This window comes from Colobus angolensis, unplaced genomic scaffold, assembly GCF_000951035.1.
Source record: "Colobus angolensis palliatus isolate OR3802 unplaced genomic scaffold, Cang.pa_1.0 Scaffold17, whole genome shotgun sequence".
NCBI classification, from domain to species: Eukaryota; Metazoa; Chordata; class Mammalia; order Primates; family Cercopithecidae; genus Colobus; species Colobus angolensis.
The window spans coordinates 117182-133727 of NW_012114821.1; the positions used below are offsets into that span (position 1 = coordinate 117182).

General features: G+C 44.2%; 2 protein-coding genes and 1 long non-coding RNA gene across 5 annotated transcripts in view; all 3 read left to right on the top strand.

The window, feature by feature from the left end:
• Nucleotides 1–4: 4 nt before the first annotated feature.
• LOC105509088 (zinc finger protein 252-like) lies at nucleotides 5–1562 on the top strand (the record flags this gene model as incomplete). The annotated part of the gene is made up of 1 exon (XM_011938196.1): nucleotides 5–1562. A coding segment is annotated over one exon (1050 nt), but the record flags the coding sequence as incomplete, so codon positions are not given.
• A 7679-nt stretch (nucleotides 1563–9241) lies between these two features.
• On the top strand, nucleotides 9242–11651 carry LOC105508952. The gene is made up of 2 exons (XR_001001356.1): nucleotides 9242–10815; nucleotides 11334–11651. It is a non-coding gene; the product is annotated as an uncharacterized LOC105508952 (long non-coding RNA).
• A 2171-nt stretch (nucleotides 11652–13822) lies between these two features.
• The window catches only part of ZNF16 (zinc finger protein 16), a 15056-nt gene continuing 12332 nt past the window's right edge, over nucleotides 13823–16546 (top strand). The window contains exon 1 of one of the 3 annotated variants that reach the window (XM_011937982.1): nucleotides 13823–13914. The gene's annotated coding sequence lies outside the window, so the exon portion shown is untranslated. Of the gene's footprint in view, nucleotides 13915–14120; nucleotides 14298–15719; nucleotides 15798–16546 lie in introns of those variants that run through there. The other 2 variants (XM_011937983.1, XM_011937984.1) reach the window with 2 other exon arrangements.

A 16546-nucleotide genomic window follows, 5' to 3' on the forward strand; every position in this document is an offset into this window, starting at 1 on the left:
GAAACCTTATAGGTGTAATGAATGTGGGCAATCCTTTAGTCAATGCTCACAAGTTATTCAACATGAGAGAATTCACACTGGAGAGAAACCTTATATCTGCAATGACTGTGGAAAATCATTTGGTGCTCGTCTATCCCTTATCCAGCATCAGATAGTTCACACTGGAGAGAAACCTTATGGTTGTAGTGTGTGTGGGAAAACCTTTAGTCAAAAGGGACATCTTATTCAGCATCAGCAAATTCACACAGGAGAGAAACCCTATGAATGTAGTGAGTGTGAAAAAGCTTTCAGCCAGAGTTTTAATCTTATTCACCATCAAAGAACACACAATGGCGAGAAGCCCTATGAATGTAATGGATGTGATAAAGCCTTCAGTGTGCTTTCTTCCCTTGTTCAGCATCAGAGAATACATAATGGAAAGAAACCCTATGAGTGTCACAAATGTGGGAAGGCCTTTAGCCAGGGGTCACACCTTATTCAACATCAGAGGAGTCATACTGGTGAGAAACCCTATGAGTGTAATGAGTGTGGGAAAACCTTTGCACAGATATCCACCCTAATTAATCATAAGAGAACACACAATGGAGAGAAGCCCTATGAGTGCAGTGACTGTGGGAAGGCCTTCAGCCAGAGTGCACACCTTATCCGCCATCGAAGAATTCACACTGGAGAGAATCCCTATGAGTGCAGTGACTGTGGGAAGGCCTTCAATATTCGCTCCTCTCTCATTCAGCATCACAGAATTCATACTGGTGAGAAACCTTATGAATGTAGTGAGTGTGGCAAGGCGTTCAGTCAGCATTCACAATTCACCCAACATCAGAGAATTCACACTGGAGAGAAACCCTATGTATGCACTGAATGTGGAAAATCCTTCCGACAAAGGTCTCACCTTACTCGACATCAGAGAATTCACAGTAGGGAGCGACCTTATACATGTAATCAATGTGGAAAAACCTTCAGTCAGCGAATAACTCTTAGTAGTCATGAGAAAATCCACACAATTCATATTAGAGAGCAAACCTATGAAGGTAGTAAGTGTGGGGAACTCTAGTGCACATCTTTCATTCAACATTGTACGGTTCACAATGGAGAGTAACTGATTAGTCTGTAAATTCTTCACAGTTATACGAGAGTCATGCTGGTGAGAAATGATTCACTTTATTGTCTTCCTTTTGGAGATTCAGTTCCTAAGGGATTTCACTCTCCCAGTGAGCTGCTTACTAATGTCAGGCTGCTGAAGTATATAGAGACAGTCCCACAATAGCACACCTTGTTTCAGATTCACAGGATGGGCCCCCTTCTTGAGCCCTGTAGATATGTGAAACTTAATTATTTAGATGCATTTCATAGCACCAGACCTTAAAGTACAGTTAGGTATTTCACTTGAGACCACTTGCTTTGCTTTGCTTTTTTTTTTTTTTTTTTGTATCATTTATTTCAACTTCAGAGAAAGTAGTTGAGATCCTTGCACTTCCAAGTGTGATGGAACCAGGCTGGGTTTTCTTTGTTTGGGCCCCTTCAAAATGTTTTTATTTTGTGATAAAGAGTATGGGTACCTTAAGCTTCAGAAGTATTATTTTTCAACATCAGATAATTCACAGGGAAGAGAAACATGATTGTAAGCAAAAGTTGTTCAGAAATAAGGTGAGTCTTTGTGTAGATTAAAATAGTTGAGACCTTGCTAAAAAGTCAAATAACACTGTACTCCACCTCCAGGTTTCCAAGAGTTAAGATGCTGCCAGCAAGGAGCTTGAAGTCTTGTAGCTGGCCCAATATATCCAACTAATTCAAAATGGGAAATTGTACATTTTACTGTAGAAGACTACATGCTCACAAACGAGACATTCCCGATAAGTCCTGCTCTTGCAAACGAAGCAGGACGTTCCTTCCTTGCAAACAGGGAGGACAAAGGAGCCAGCTGCAAACAGCAGACCCTGGGGGCTGGTTTATGTGTAAACATCTTGAAAATCCAGAAAGGGAAAGGTCAGAAAAACAACAATGTGTCTTGTGACTTGGCAACATTCCACAAATGACTGTATAAAATAAAGCAGAGCGTGTCGTTCCGGGTGGTCGCCATGTTTGTCTCGTCCTGTGTTGTCTTGTGTGTTCATTCCTTTGTTTAGGAAATATGTGGACCCCAACATCTGGTGCAGCGAGCAGGATCCGTGGCTCCACCAGAGCAAGGAACCGGAGGGGGAACACCCAGGGCAGGTAAATAAATGAAGGGGGACCCACAGGAAAATTATGGGGAATTCCACCTCTCTGGCCTCTGAATATTTGTGGTTACTCGAGGGACTGTTGATGTCTATAGGAGTAGAAGTAAAAGAAAAGACTTTGAAGTGATTGTCCATGTTCAACAACATTGTTACTGGTTTCAATATCAAACCAAAGTGCAGTTAAATCTAAAGGAATAGTTACAAGTGGTTAAAGTCCTGCGTCGAGCTCATCAGCGAGGGCAAACGATGCCTCTGACTTTGTGGACTTTGTGTAGTTCCATTACTCAGGCATTAGAGTTACTTGAAACTGACTCAGAGCATGGTGATACTGCCACAGGAGGTGAGGCATCTGAAGCTTTAGAGAGGAATGATCCTAGAGAGGAACATATTTATGCCCTGGTTGTTGAGGACAAGGAATTGGAAGAAGAGCTAATGCCTCCTTCATCTGAAGGAAATTCTGATTTGCAGCGTATTTTAGAGATGTTACAACCGTTGTTAAAATTGCAAGGTACCACTGCTCCTGTTTCTCCTATCTCTCTGCCACGAGCCTTCCCTTCTGCTCATTTGGAAAAAGATTTCCCTTTGCCTCCACCTCCAACCTCTTTACCTATGTCAGGTCAGGTTTTCTCTGTGCCTTTTACTGCTGTAGGAGAAAAGAAGGAATCAAAGGAAAAGGATGATTTCGAGGAATTAGATTTATTCCCCATAACACGGGCTGCTTTCGGCCTCAATGCTCACTTCCCAAACGGTGGCCAGAATGTGACTTTTACAGCCCTACAATTTAAATTTTTGAAAGAAATGAAAGCTGCAATTCCTAATTATGGACCTCAGTCACCGTTTGTTCTTGGCCTTCTCGATTCGTTCTCTTCAGAACATATGATGATTCCTATTGACTGGGAAACGTTGGGACAGGCTGTCCTTGATTGTTCGCAATGGCTTCAACTAAAAAGTTGGTGGTGGGAGGAAGCAAGAGTACAAGCTAGAAAAAATGCTACCCGAAATCCCCTAGGACCTACTGAAGAACAGCTTACGGGTTCTGGACAATACACCACTCTTAATGCTCAAGCAGGCCTAGATGATATTGCCTTCACTCATATTAAAACTCTGTTCCTAAAAGCATGGACTAAAGTTGAGATAGCAGGTAAAACTTCTTTATCATTTGTAAAAATCTTACAAGGAGCCAGTGAGCCTTTGAAAATGCTAATCCTGAGTGTCAAAAATTATTAAGACCTTTAAAGGCCAGTGGAGCTAATTTAGATGAGTATATTCGGGCTTGTGCAGGTGTTGGAGGAGCTATTTACAATGCTCATTTGTTTGCTGGAGCACATTCTAAGGCCTTAAAGAATAATTCTAAACAAGGGGTGAAATTTATTGTCACCCCTCCCGGGAAATGGGAACCGGGGCCCACAGGCTTGGGGCCCCAACAATTACAATGCAGGCCTACTGCAATACCCAGTGAGCGATGGCTTATAACATCAAGGAATGACTTTGAGTCATCCTTAAGGGTGTCACCCCCTACCCCTGTTTCCCAGCTTTTTGCTGCAACTAAGCAGAGTGCTGCTGCTGACTTAGCTATTACTCAACCTTATACTCTGTCTCCTAATGAAGGAATATATAAGTTAACTACTGGAGTGTGTGGCCCTTTGCCAAAGGCACATGTAGGACTTTTGTTAGGTCAGAGCAGCACTATGCAGGGGTTAATGGTGGTCCCAGGAATTATTGATCCTGATTTTACTGATGGAATCCTTATTATGGTACAAGTCTCACAATTTATGCGCCTAGAGGCAGGGGAATGTATTGCACAATTGCTTTTATTGCCTTTTTTTCCTTTCTTATCTAGAGATGTGTTTCGTCAAGGAGGTTTCAGTAGTACTGGGAAAACTTTTCTGGGAAACTTTAGTTTCTGATCAAAAACCTTTATGTTCATTGCAAATTAGTGGGATACTTTTTGAGGGATTAGTCGACACAGGAGCAGATGTATCTATTATGTGTTTGGCTCAATGGCCTGATCATTGGAAAAAGAAACAAGTATCAGTTACTCTATCCGGCCTAGGTACTGCTTCTATAGTCTACCAAAGTGTCGAGCCCCTGAGCTGTGTAGGACCTGAAGGACAACAAGGAAAAGTGTTCTTTTATATTGTTCCCATAAATATTAACCTTTGGGACCGTGATCTTTTACAACAATTTGGTGCCTTTTTAAGCATTCCTCATATTTCTTCAGCTGCCAAAAATATGATGTTCAAAATGAGCTACAATCCTTTAAACTCTTAGCCACTGTCCACAGGCCTCAAGCTTTACAATTGAAGTGGAAAACTACAACTCCTGTTTGGGTGGAACAGTGGCCATTGTCTAAAGAAAAACTTGAGGCTTTAAAGAATTTAGTTAAGGAACAATTGGCCGAGGGGCATATTGAACCAAGTACTTCTGCATGGAATTCCCCTGTGTTTGTCATTAAGAAGAAAAATGGAAAATGGCGCTTATTAACTGATCTTAGAGCTGTAAATGCTTGTATTCAACCTATGGGGACTTTACAACCTGGGCTTCCTAATCCAGCTCTTATCCCACAAAATTGGAAATTAATGGCTATAGATCTTAAAGACTGTTTTTTTACTATCCCATTACAACCCCAAGATTGTGAAAATTTTGCCTTTACTGTTCCTGAATATAATAATGGACAGCCTACTCAAAGATATCAATGGAAAGTTCTTCCTCAAGGTATGCTTAATAGTCCCACCTTATGTCAAGAGTTTGTTCATAGAGTCTTAAATCCTGTTAGATGTCAATTCCCTACTGTGTTAATATACCATTATATGGATGATATTCTATTAGCAACTCCTGATGAAGTCCTACAAGGTCAAGTTTTTCAGATCTTACAACAACAATTTATATAATTTACATATTTCTTCTGAGAAAATACAGACTCAATTTCCTATTCAATATTTGGGTACCTGTTAGCAGAAAAGTAGATTCGGCCACAAAAAGTTCAAATTCGAAGAGATCAACTCTTGGCTTCACCCCATCTTAGGCATACCTACTTACAAATTACGACATCTATTTGCTACCTTGGAAGGAGATTCAGATTTAAATAGTTCTCGTCAATTATCCCCTGTAGCAGAAGAAGAATTGTCATTTGTAGAAAATAGAATTAGTGAAACTCACCTTGATTATATTGCACCCAATCTTCCACTTTCGTTGTGTCTTTTTCATACTCCCCATTCGCCAACAGCCGTTTTACACCAAGATAATATTCTGGAGTGGCTGTTTTGGGCTAATAAAGCCATTAAGAAAATTCACCTATATATTGATAAATTAGCTGAATTAATTATTAAAGGACGACATCGATCTCGTCAGTTGCTTGGTGCTGACCCTACAAATATTATTACCTGATTATCTAATCAATACATTGAATCTCTGTTGGAAACTCATGAGGGTTGGCAAGTGGCTTGCGCTGAGTATACTGGTTCTTTTTCTCAGCATTATCCTAGTAATAAATTATCTGCTTTTCTGCAACAATATTCTTTATTGCCATATAATCCTATCTCTTACATTCCAGTTAAAGGTCCTACCTTTTTTACTGATGCTTCCGGCAATGGAAAAGCTGGATACTGGACATCAGATAATTCAAAAATTTCTCACTACCCATTTGAATCAGTACAAGGAGAACTTTTTGCCATTCTTATGGTTCTACAAGATTGGCCTCAAACCCCTTGTAATATAGTTAGTGATTCCCGATACGCTGTATGCGTAACTAAATATACATCTCAAACTTCTTTACCGTTATTTCCTCAAACTCGTTTACAAAAATTATTTTCTTTATTATTTATAGCTCTTACTTCTCACACTGCCCCCCTTTTCATCACTCATATTTGCTCCCATTTGGTGTTGCCAGGACCTTTAACTTTTGGGAATAACCAGATTGATTCCTAACTTATTGGACGTGTCCAACGGGCTCAGGATGAGCACCAACTACATCATACTAATAGTTTAGGATTACAACGGCGATTTTCTATAACACGCCGTCAAGCCTGAGCTATTGTCAGAGCTTGCCCATCTTGTGCTCCTATTATTGCACCTTTTTTAAGTCCAGGTATTAATCCTCGAGGCATTCAACAAAATCACATTTGGCAAATGGATGTAACTTATGTTCCTTCTTTTGGTCATTTAAAATATGTTCATCATACTATTGATACCTGGTCACATTTCCAGTGGGCTACACCATTGCCTTCTGAAAAGGCTGACTCTGTTATTACTCATTTACTTACTTGCTTTGCAGTTAGGGGAGTTCCTGCTGAACTGAAAACTGATAATGCCCCTGCTTATTGCTCTCATAAATTGGCTGCCTTCCTTTCTTTATACCATATTCGTCATTGCACTGGCATTTCATTTAACAGTCAAGGTCAAGCAATCATTGAAAGAGCCAATGCTACCTTAAAATTACAACTTTTAAAACAAAAAGGGGGAGATGGGCGAGATTCCCCAAAACATCAAATTCTGAAAGCCCTTTTTACTTTACGTTTTCTCAACCATTGGCACCAATTACAGCAGTCTGCAGCGGTGAAGCATTTTCAACAGCCTTTAGAAAAGCCACGAAACAGTAATCTGTGGATGTATTATCCTTCATTACAAGGGCAACATTTAAAAGGAAAAGTTTTACAGTGGGGCCGAGGCTATGCTCTTCTCCGTACAGGTGCCGGAGACGAGTGGTTTCCATCTCGACAGCTGAAGCAGTGCCATGGCGAAGAGGAGCCGATCTGAAGAGTTCCTCAAGGAATTTCCAGAGCTGAATCTGATCGCTCAGAGAACATTCACCTTCGGGACTTGACGTGCAGAGCCCCCGACATGGAGTCAACTGAAAAAGCTTACTCAGGAAGCTGAAGGGGTTGTTCAACAAACTGGGCAGCCCAAAACCACACTGACTTTATTCCTGGCTGTGCTGGCCAGGAATTGTAAATTGTCAGGTAATGGCTGGAGAATTTACATACTGGGCTTATATTCCTTTTCCACCCTTATATCAAGGTGTGGCCTGGAGAGACAGAGAAGTCCCAGTATTTACTAATGATACTGCTTGGATGTCATTGCCTTTTTTAAACCAGGATCCTGAATTAGACACTGGCACAGTAAATAGTTCATATCAATTTGGGGTTGAAGGGTTACCTATATGTCTTGGGAGTAGTCCACATTGTCTGCATCTTTCTCATGAGACTTGGGCTGTTCGCTATAACCATAGTCATATCTCTGCCTTTACTGTGATTATTGTGGCTCAAAGTTTTAAGTATAATCATACTGCAGTACTTATTGAAACTCTGCCAAGTACATTATCTTTATGCCCTATCCCTGATGTGTCTGGAGGTGTTTCCCAACTGGAGTGGACTAGATATAGAGGTAGCGGGCCACGATTGTTGTTAGAAGTGAAAGGGAAGAGTCGTAAATACCTTGTTACAGATTGGAGTGTACATGGAGATTTTCAGACTAAATTCAGCCATGTCAACCTGCGTTGGCATAAAGGTCATCACAGCATTTCTGCGGATGGCAATGAAACTATTATTTGGCATGATGGTGGTCTATCGCCCCCCTATGCCACATTTGGCTAATACCTCACAAATACAAAGTCATATTTGGAAGTTGCTAGCTGCTGGTAAACCAATGTTCACTTTCACAGTAAACATGTCCTTAAATCTTACTAATATTGCTAACCCTTTCCATATATCTTTGCATTGAAACAGTTCTAGATATGTTATTGCATGTGTAAGAAAGCCTTACTTGTTGTTGGCAGGAATTTTTAAATGGGATAATAATACAGGGGTAGTTAACTGTGCAAACAGTTGTACATTCTTAAGTTGTATAAATACTACTTGGTGGAATAATAATTGGAATGAGTCTCATTCTGATTTATATATATACTAAGAGCCAGAAAAGAAACCTGGCTACCCATGAACTTAACATGTGCCTGGAGTGAATCTGCTGGGGTTACTCAGATTTACAAAGTAATGCAAGATCTTGTCCACCGCAGCCGGAGAATTGTTGCGGTCATCATAGCAGCAGTGGTGGGACTTGTAGCAATTGCTTCCACCACCTCTGTAGCTGGATTAGCTCTACACCAGAGTATACAAAATGCAGAATTTGTGCAACAATGGCATGAACAATCACATTTGTTGTGGCAGCAGCAACGAGACATAGATGCTCATTTGACTGAACGAGTGGATAATCTGGAGCAAGTGGTTTCTTGGTTGGGAGATCAGCTAACAGTGTTGAATACCCAAGCTTTGTTGAAATGTGATTGGAATACTACCCAATTTTGTATTATTCCTGTTCCTTTTAACAGCACTGCAAATAACTGGACTGAGATAAAGAGACTTTTAATTGGTCATAATAATCTTTCCCTAGAAATACAAGAATTAACACAGAACATTTCTGAAACATTTTGCAATCAGTTACCGTTTCTGACTGGTGCAGATTTGATGACTGGTATTGCACAAAGTTTGATGTCTTTGAACCCTATGAGCCCTGTAAAAACTTTGCTGACCTCTGTTTCTAGTAATATATTGATTGTTGTTCTTGCCTTTGTCATTTTCACAGTCTGCTGGAGATGGTGCCACAGGGCAAACACCAAATCCCAGCGAGCCCAACATGTAATGATGGTTTTGAAAGAAATTCAAACTTGTAAATAAAGAAAGGGGAAATGTAGAGGACTACGTGCTCGCAAATGAGACGCTCCCGATAAGTCCTGCTCTTGCAAACGAAGCAGGGCATTCCTTCCCTGCAAACAGGGAGGAGAAAGGATCCAGCTGCAAACAGCAGACCCTGGGGGCTGGTTTATGTGTAAACATCTTGAAAATCCAGAAAGTCAGGGAAAGGTCAGAAAAACAACAATGTGTCTTGAGACTTGGCAACATTCCACAAACGACTGTATAAAATAAAGCAGAGCGTGTCGTTCCTGGTGGCCGCCATGTTTGTCTCATCCTGTGTTGTCTTGTGTGTTCATTCCTTTGTTTAGGAAACACGTGGACCCCAATATTTTACCTAAATAGGATTTGGTAGATGGGTTTTCTAGAAGTTTTGTCATGAAGAAAAATCAGGAAAATGTCCAAGAATGGGAGCCTGTGGGTTATGTCTTCACTTACCCATCACAGATAGCTATGTTCCACTGCAAGAACAGAGTTCTTGTCTTTTCCTGAGGTGACTGGAAACCTTAATCTCCTGAAGTTAAGTGAAAACTCAATGTCAACTCACCCCGCTCTCTTGCCTGCAGGCTGAGCCAGGGACTTAGAGCTTGTTACCCAGTTACAACTTCTTCTAGAGAACTTTCAAGAAGGAAGCAAAAAGAAATTCGGTTTCCCCCAAGGATCTCTTCTTTGAGGTTCCATCAAGAGATGACAAAAGGGAGCTGGACACGTTGGCTCATGCCTGTAATCCCAGCACTTTTGGAGGCTGAGGCAGACAGGTCACGAGGTCAGGAGATCAAGACCATCCTGGCCAACATGGTGAAACCCCATTTCTACAAAATACAAAAATTAGCTGGGCATGGTGGTGGGTGCCTGCAGTCCCAGCTACTTGGGATGCTGAGGCAGGAGAATCACTTGAACCCAGGAGGTGGAGGTTGCAGTGACCCAAGATTGCATGACTGCACTCCAGCCTGGCCACAAAGCAAGACTCCAGAAAAAAAAAAAAAAATGCTGAAAGGGTTAGGAAGCTGTGGCAGTGTCTTTCTCTGAAGCCCATGATTACAGAACCAAATCAGAAAATAATTTTTTTTGTTTTAAACCTGTTTACATACAATGGAGGTGTTTAGTTAACTAAGAACCTCAGTGTTTACTCAAATCCAGTTTTAGGTTTTATGGCTAAAACATTTCTCCAGATTAACCTTATCCGCTTGGAATAAGTTTTTATTTTCCATTAAATATTTCATCCAAATTATACTGAATTTTATTTATCATGGCTTTTAAGGTTCTCTATTCAAGTCAGAAATTTCTGTTTCCTAATTACTTGGCTTGGTGATGGCATTAATGTTGGTTGGGAGCTAGATGGTCTCTATGTGATGATTGACATAGAGCAATCATACACTTGCTACTTCTAGCTTTTTTTTTTTTTTTTTTTGAGACAGTATCATGCTGTGTTGCCCAGGGTGGAGTGCAGTGGTGCAATCATAGTTCACTGTAACCTTGAACTCCTGGGCTCAAGCGATTCCCCTGCCTCAACTTCATCAGTAGCAGGGACCACAGGTGTGTACCACCACACTCGCCTCTCCTGGCTGCTTAACCAATTACATTAAAATTGAGAGGAGAAAGGCATTTTCAGTTTCTTCAGTTAATAAAAAGAAGCCATTTCTGGAGGAGTTTTATGCCTGTACCAGCAGAGGTTCAGCCATCCAGGAATCTCATCATGATCCATACTGCTGACACAGGCCTTTGTCACCTGAAGCATTCTCAAAACGAGACTGACATTAAACAGGACAATTGTGAGTTCCACTTAGTAAGCATCATACATATCTTACAACTCATTCTGAAGACTCCTTTATTCTTGCTCTTCCCAGAGAGCTACTGTGTTTAATCATGCTCACTATACTCACAAGAGAAAAGAATAAGTGGCATATTTGCAGGTCACCCTGGGATGTAGTGAGGGAAAGGTATTTCGTTATAGTTCTCTCCCACTTGTGCTATGTAGTAAATAGATGGTGTCTCCTACCCCTCATATCTCTATGCATCAGCAATTTTCACCACAGGCTATGTCAGTTGTGACAGAAGAGAACTTTGGTGGCCATACTTTGTTGACATTATTTGCTACTCATTGAACTGGTAGAGTTCACAGTAGTTGATGGTCTACTCCCTGTCATATGTTTATAGCCTGACTGGACTTGAGAGGCAGAGATGGGGGATGTAGAAAAGGGCCCTGGTCTGTCTTCAAAATCATGCTCCAGGATCTGCCCAAGACATCACAGCAGTGAGGCAGTAGGCTATGAGCACAACCAGGTTCACGTATGGGCGTTGGAGTGGAATATTCAACGTAGTTAATTCAGTTGTCTGACTTGCCAGAATATCAGGTTACTAAGTGAAAATCCCAGAGAATTTGCTCAGCCTTTGCTACAAGGAGAAGGGACTCCCTAGGCAGTGAAGGCAGGTGCTGATGGTCACAAGAGTGTTTTTACTTTTTCCTCCACGTCTGTCTGTCCTGCAACATTTCCACTGATGCATGCTATTGTGGACTCCTTAGGTTGACCTTGGCCTTGACCTCCACCACTAGCTTTTGACCCAAAACTGAAGATGTGCATCAGAAAGGGACAGATTTGGTCTTTCTGCTGTGAAAAGTATTCTGCCTTAGTGTCTGCTAATTTGTTGTGCATAGTCCTGTGCTGTCAATCTTCCCCACCAATTGTTAAGGTTAATTTTTGTTTTATACGTGTATTCACACACATTAGAATGTAATTGGTGAATTCCATTATTGCCCATTTTCATGTAGGGTGGGAGGCACTTTGCATTGCTGGGAATCTGTAAGATCTTTAGGACTAAAACTCCTGCCTCTAATCCCAATTTCTGAGGCCCTGACTCTCCAGGCAGCATGACTGAGTTGGATTTGTCTCTGCCATAAAACCTGCCAAGGCTTCTTCATCACCCAAAACACTCCCATGACCAACTTGTATGAAAAGAGGGGCACGATCTCCTGACCTCGTGATCCGCCCGTCTGGGCCTCCCAAAGTGCTGGGATTACAGGCTTGAGCCACCGCGCCCGGCCTGGAATATATCATATATATGATGGAATACTACTCAGTCATAAAAAGGAGTAAATTAATGGCATTCACAGCAACCTGGATAGGATTGGAGACTATTATTCTAAGTGAAGTAACTCAGGAATGGAAAACCAAACATCATATGTCCTCACTTATGAGAGGTAGCTAAGCTATGAGGATGCAAAGGCACAAGAAGGATACAGTAGACTTTGGGAACTCGTGGGGGAAAGGGTGGGAAGGGCGTGAGGGACAAAAGACTACAAATTGGGTTCAATGTATACTGCCCAGGTGATGGGTGCACCAAATCACCACTCACAAATCACCACTGAAGAACTTACTCATGTAACCAACCACCACCACCTATGGAAATAAAAAATGTAAAAACCTATGGAAATAAAAAATAAAAATAAACATAAGTTCCCATTTCAGGCCATCTCTTTGTGAATGCATATGACTGTACACTTTCAGAAAAAGGTATGTCACATCTTGAATGCTTTGCTGCTTAGAAATTTCTTCTGCCAGATGCCCTAAATCATCTCTCTCAAGCTCAAAGTTCCACAGATCTTTAGGGCAGGGCCAAAATGCCACCAATCTCTTTGCTAAAGCATAGCAAGAATGACCTTTATCCAGCTTCCAATAAGTTCTTCCTCTCCAACTGAGAGCACCTCCACCTGAACTTTAAAAAAAAAAAAAAAAAAGGTTATCTACACAGTGTTTCTTAAATTCCAGTAGTTTGTCGTTTATTTTTTATTATGTATTCTTGATTTTAATAGTTTAATTTGCCTGCAAAATGAACGTTAAAATATTTGTGGGTTTTTTTGGTTGTTGCTTTGTTTCTTTTTTTTTTTCTTGAGACAGGGTCTCACTGTCTCACCAGTGCAATGGTGTGATCCCTGCTCACTGCAGCTGCACAGTCCCCGGCTCAAGCAATCCGCCCACCTCAGCCTCCTGAGTAGCTGGCACTACAGGCGCACACCATCACACCTGGCTAACTTTTGTATTTTTTGTAGAGATGGAGTCTCCCTATATTGCCCAGGCTGGTCTCAAACTCCTGGCCTCAAGCCATCTGCCTGCCTCGGCCCTCCCAAGTGCTGGAATTACAGGCGTGGGCCACCACACCCAGCCTTATTTGTATTCTTTTTTTTTTTTTTTTTTTTGAGACGGAGTCTCCCTCTGCTGCCCAGGCTGGAGTGCAGTGGCCGGATCTCAGCTCACCGCAAGCTCCGCCTCCTGGGTTCACGCCATTCTCCTGCCTCAGCCTCCCGAGTAGCTGGGACTACAGGCGCCCGCCACCTCGCCCGGCTAGTTTTTTGTATTTTTTAGTAGAGACGGGGTTTCACCGTGTTAGCCAGGATGGTCTCGATCTCCTGACCTCGTGATCCGCCTGTCTCGGCCTCCCAAAGTGCTGGGATTACAGGCTTGAGCCACCGCGGGCCTATTTGTATTCTTTATGTCCAAGTGTACAATTGATTTCCGTCTTATAAATGATCCATGCACAATCTCACGAAAACATTATCTACTGAAGGAATTTGAATTCTTCCATTTATCTTTCTAATCACTTACTGATTGAATGATTCATTTCTTCCAAAAAATGTATCCTTAGATTTTTCTCAAACTACAATCTGTTTCGATTCTGGGGGCCTGTGTATTAAAATCTCCTACTAAACAGTATATCTCATTATCTCTGCATTTCTAATAGTGTCCCCTTTTCTTCAGTTACCGCCTTGTTCAGTGCACGGGTTCACTCTGAAAAAAAGGGGAACAGAAGGGTCCCTGGCTCAGGGTTAGCGGGACCAGGAATGGGGCTGAACCACAGAGTCGCCCCGGCCTCCCGCCGTCTAGAGTGGCTACGCTGTCCCAGACAAAACGAGCGGCGGGCCGGAAATCGGGGCGGGACTTCCGGGGGTCAGCCGGCGTTGACTGAGAGGCGTTCGTGCGGCGGTGCTGCCTCCCTTCCAAGCGCGACCTGTTGAGGTGAGTTAGTTCCGCGAAGCTCCATGCGTCGGACCCCGCACCGGTTGTCCCTGATGCCCCCGTGGTTGGGGGGCCCAGGGGCCTCTCAGGGCTCAGACGGGGCGGGCGGCGAGACGGGGACCCCCCGGGCGGGGGCGGAGCCGCGCGGGGGGTTGTGGGAGCGCCGGGGGGCGGGGCGGGGGCCGCTTGGCCTGGGCTGGAGGTCGGAGCCTCTGGGGGCGGCCTCCGGGAGGGGGAGTCTCCGGGGAAAGCCCGCGGTAAGGTCGCGGCGGGGGGCCAAGCTAGGACTCCGCCGGTAGGCTGGTGGCGTTCCCGCATATCGATGCCGCCGTTCGGGCTTGGGCGGAGCGACGGGGCAGCCGTGCGATGCGGTGGTTCCCTGCGCGTGGGAGACATGGTGGGCTCGCGGTTCCTGGTGTTCGATGCGAAGTCGGAGATGCACAGGGCAGAGCTGGGGGAGAAACGGGGTTTCGGCCTCAGATGTCCTGCCTGGGAGGCCCAGTCAGTAGTGGAGTCGCTCTGCGTGTGGAGGAGATACTCTGGGAAGGGAGGAGAGTTTGGGCCAGTTCTCCCCCAAGGGGCAAGGTGCTGAGGGCTCGGCCAGGGCCCATCCCGTGGCCGCTTGCTGTGGGAGGGTGGCCGCTGGCTCTTCTGGTTGTCTGACTGCAAGAGCGGTCTTAGCCTTTAGCCAGGAGACTCCACTTCCAAGCTTGTTCAGGCTGTTGGCCGAATCTGTGTTTCTTGGGGTTGGTCCTCAGAAGTGCTGGCTGCCGGCCTGAGTGGCCCTTGGCTCTCCGAGGTCCTTCCACGTGGCCCTCAGATCCTTCTCAGGCTTTTAAGGGCTCATTTGATTAGATTGGGTCCACCAGGGTAATTCATGTCCATAACCTTAATTCCCTCTGCAAAGTCCCTTTTGGTATGTAGTGTAACGTAAGCACAAGTTCCAGGGATTAGGATATGGACCTGGGGGAGAGGGGGGCCGGGTAAGCAAGATCCCACGCATAATGAAGTAAGAAAAATAAGGTGAAGCAATAGCATAGTTGGGTGTACTTTATCATTAAAAGGCAAACGTATGTTTATATATTTGCTGTGTAAACCTAGATTAATCTGGAACGGTACACTAGAAACGAGGGAAACTGAGTGGGTCTTTGGGGGATTTTTCACTATAAATTGTTTTTACCTTTCAAATTTTGAGGTGACTATGCCCCTATTCAGAAAAAATGAGACTTTAAAGTATTTTTAAATAAAATGAACTAAATAAATATTGCCGATTATTACATCTCCCTTTGGATTGGGAGAGGTTTCCCTCGAGAAAACTGGGCATAGGCACTGTAAGGGCAGGCAGATGCAGTCGCTGAGGGCCTTGTCACCCCCATCGCCTGTGTCTCCTCTGTTTCTGCTGCCGCATGGTAGGCACCTTAGTGCTGTAACTGCTTTGAATCTCATCTCCCACCATTCCTCTGAGCACCCTGCCAAGTTAATCTTGAGGTGTTAGTTTTGTCTCTCCCGACATGGAAATGTGGCCAGTGCTTCACCTTCATCTGGCAGCCAAGCTCCCTTATCGTCTGTCCATAGTGACCATCCCTGTGAGCTCTGTTCGTATCTCCTTGCCTTCTCCCTCAAGTTTTTCCCTACACTTATCCTCTGACCTTTTCACCCAGACCGATAGTTGTGCATTCCTCCTTGATGGTGATCTGAGTCCAGGAGCATCACCCAGCCCTTCTTTCTTCCCCACATAGCTTATGGGTGACACCTACCGTCACCTTGACTCCCTGCACCATCCTTCTGCCTCGTTTCTTCACATCCCCTTTGCAGATCCCCTTGATGACACCCTCACTCTCAGCTGGTGCTCATAAAGAACAGAGGAGTCAGTATCAGTACTTGTGAGTGAAGGGCTGAGATATGTCAGCGCTCCCAGTGGGCACCCGGGCAGGGTATGGTGAGGGGGTAGGGAGATTCAGTAACCTGGTCCATGTGAGGAGCCCATCATGCCTCCACATGGGAGTGTCCTATCTTCTGCTCACGGAGAGTAGTTAGGACTGGAGATGAGCCCAAGTTTGTGAGTCGTTATTAACAAGGATGTTGATGCCTCAAGACTGGACGTAATCACCAAGGAAGTTGGTGTCAGTGCAGAAGTGCACACTGGGGTGCCAACATGAAATGGGGAATGAGAGACTAGAAGGGAGTAGGTGGTGCAGTGGGAGAACGTCCCAGGCAAGTAAAGATGGGAACACCTGGTGTGGATGCTTCCAGGATGGTGCAACTCAGACAGAATTGACCACTAGGATTGGTAGGCGTTGACACATAATGGTGACATGTGGGGCTGCAGCACAGGCTGCCCCTGGCTGCTCAACCTTTGGAGCTGCTGTTCTCCCACTCTAGGTGGGTCTAGCGTGCCCAGCTTCAGAGCATTTTGAATGTCAGCAACAAGGAGTTAAGAGTGGCCACAGCAGGACACAGGCCCCACAGCAGGACCCAGGCCCCACGGCAGGACCCAGGCCCACAACAGGACACAGGCCCACAGCAGGGTATGGCCCACAGAAGGACACAGGCCCCACAGCAGGACCCAGGCCCACAGCAGGACCCAGGCCCCACGGCAGGACCCAGGCCCACAGCAGGACCCAGGCCCCAC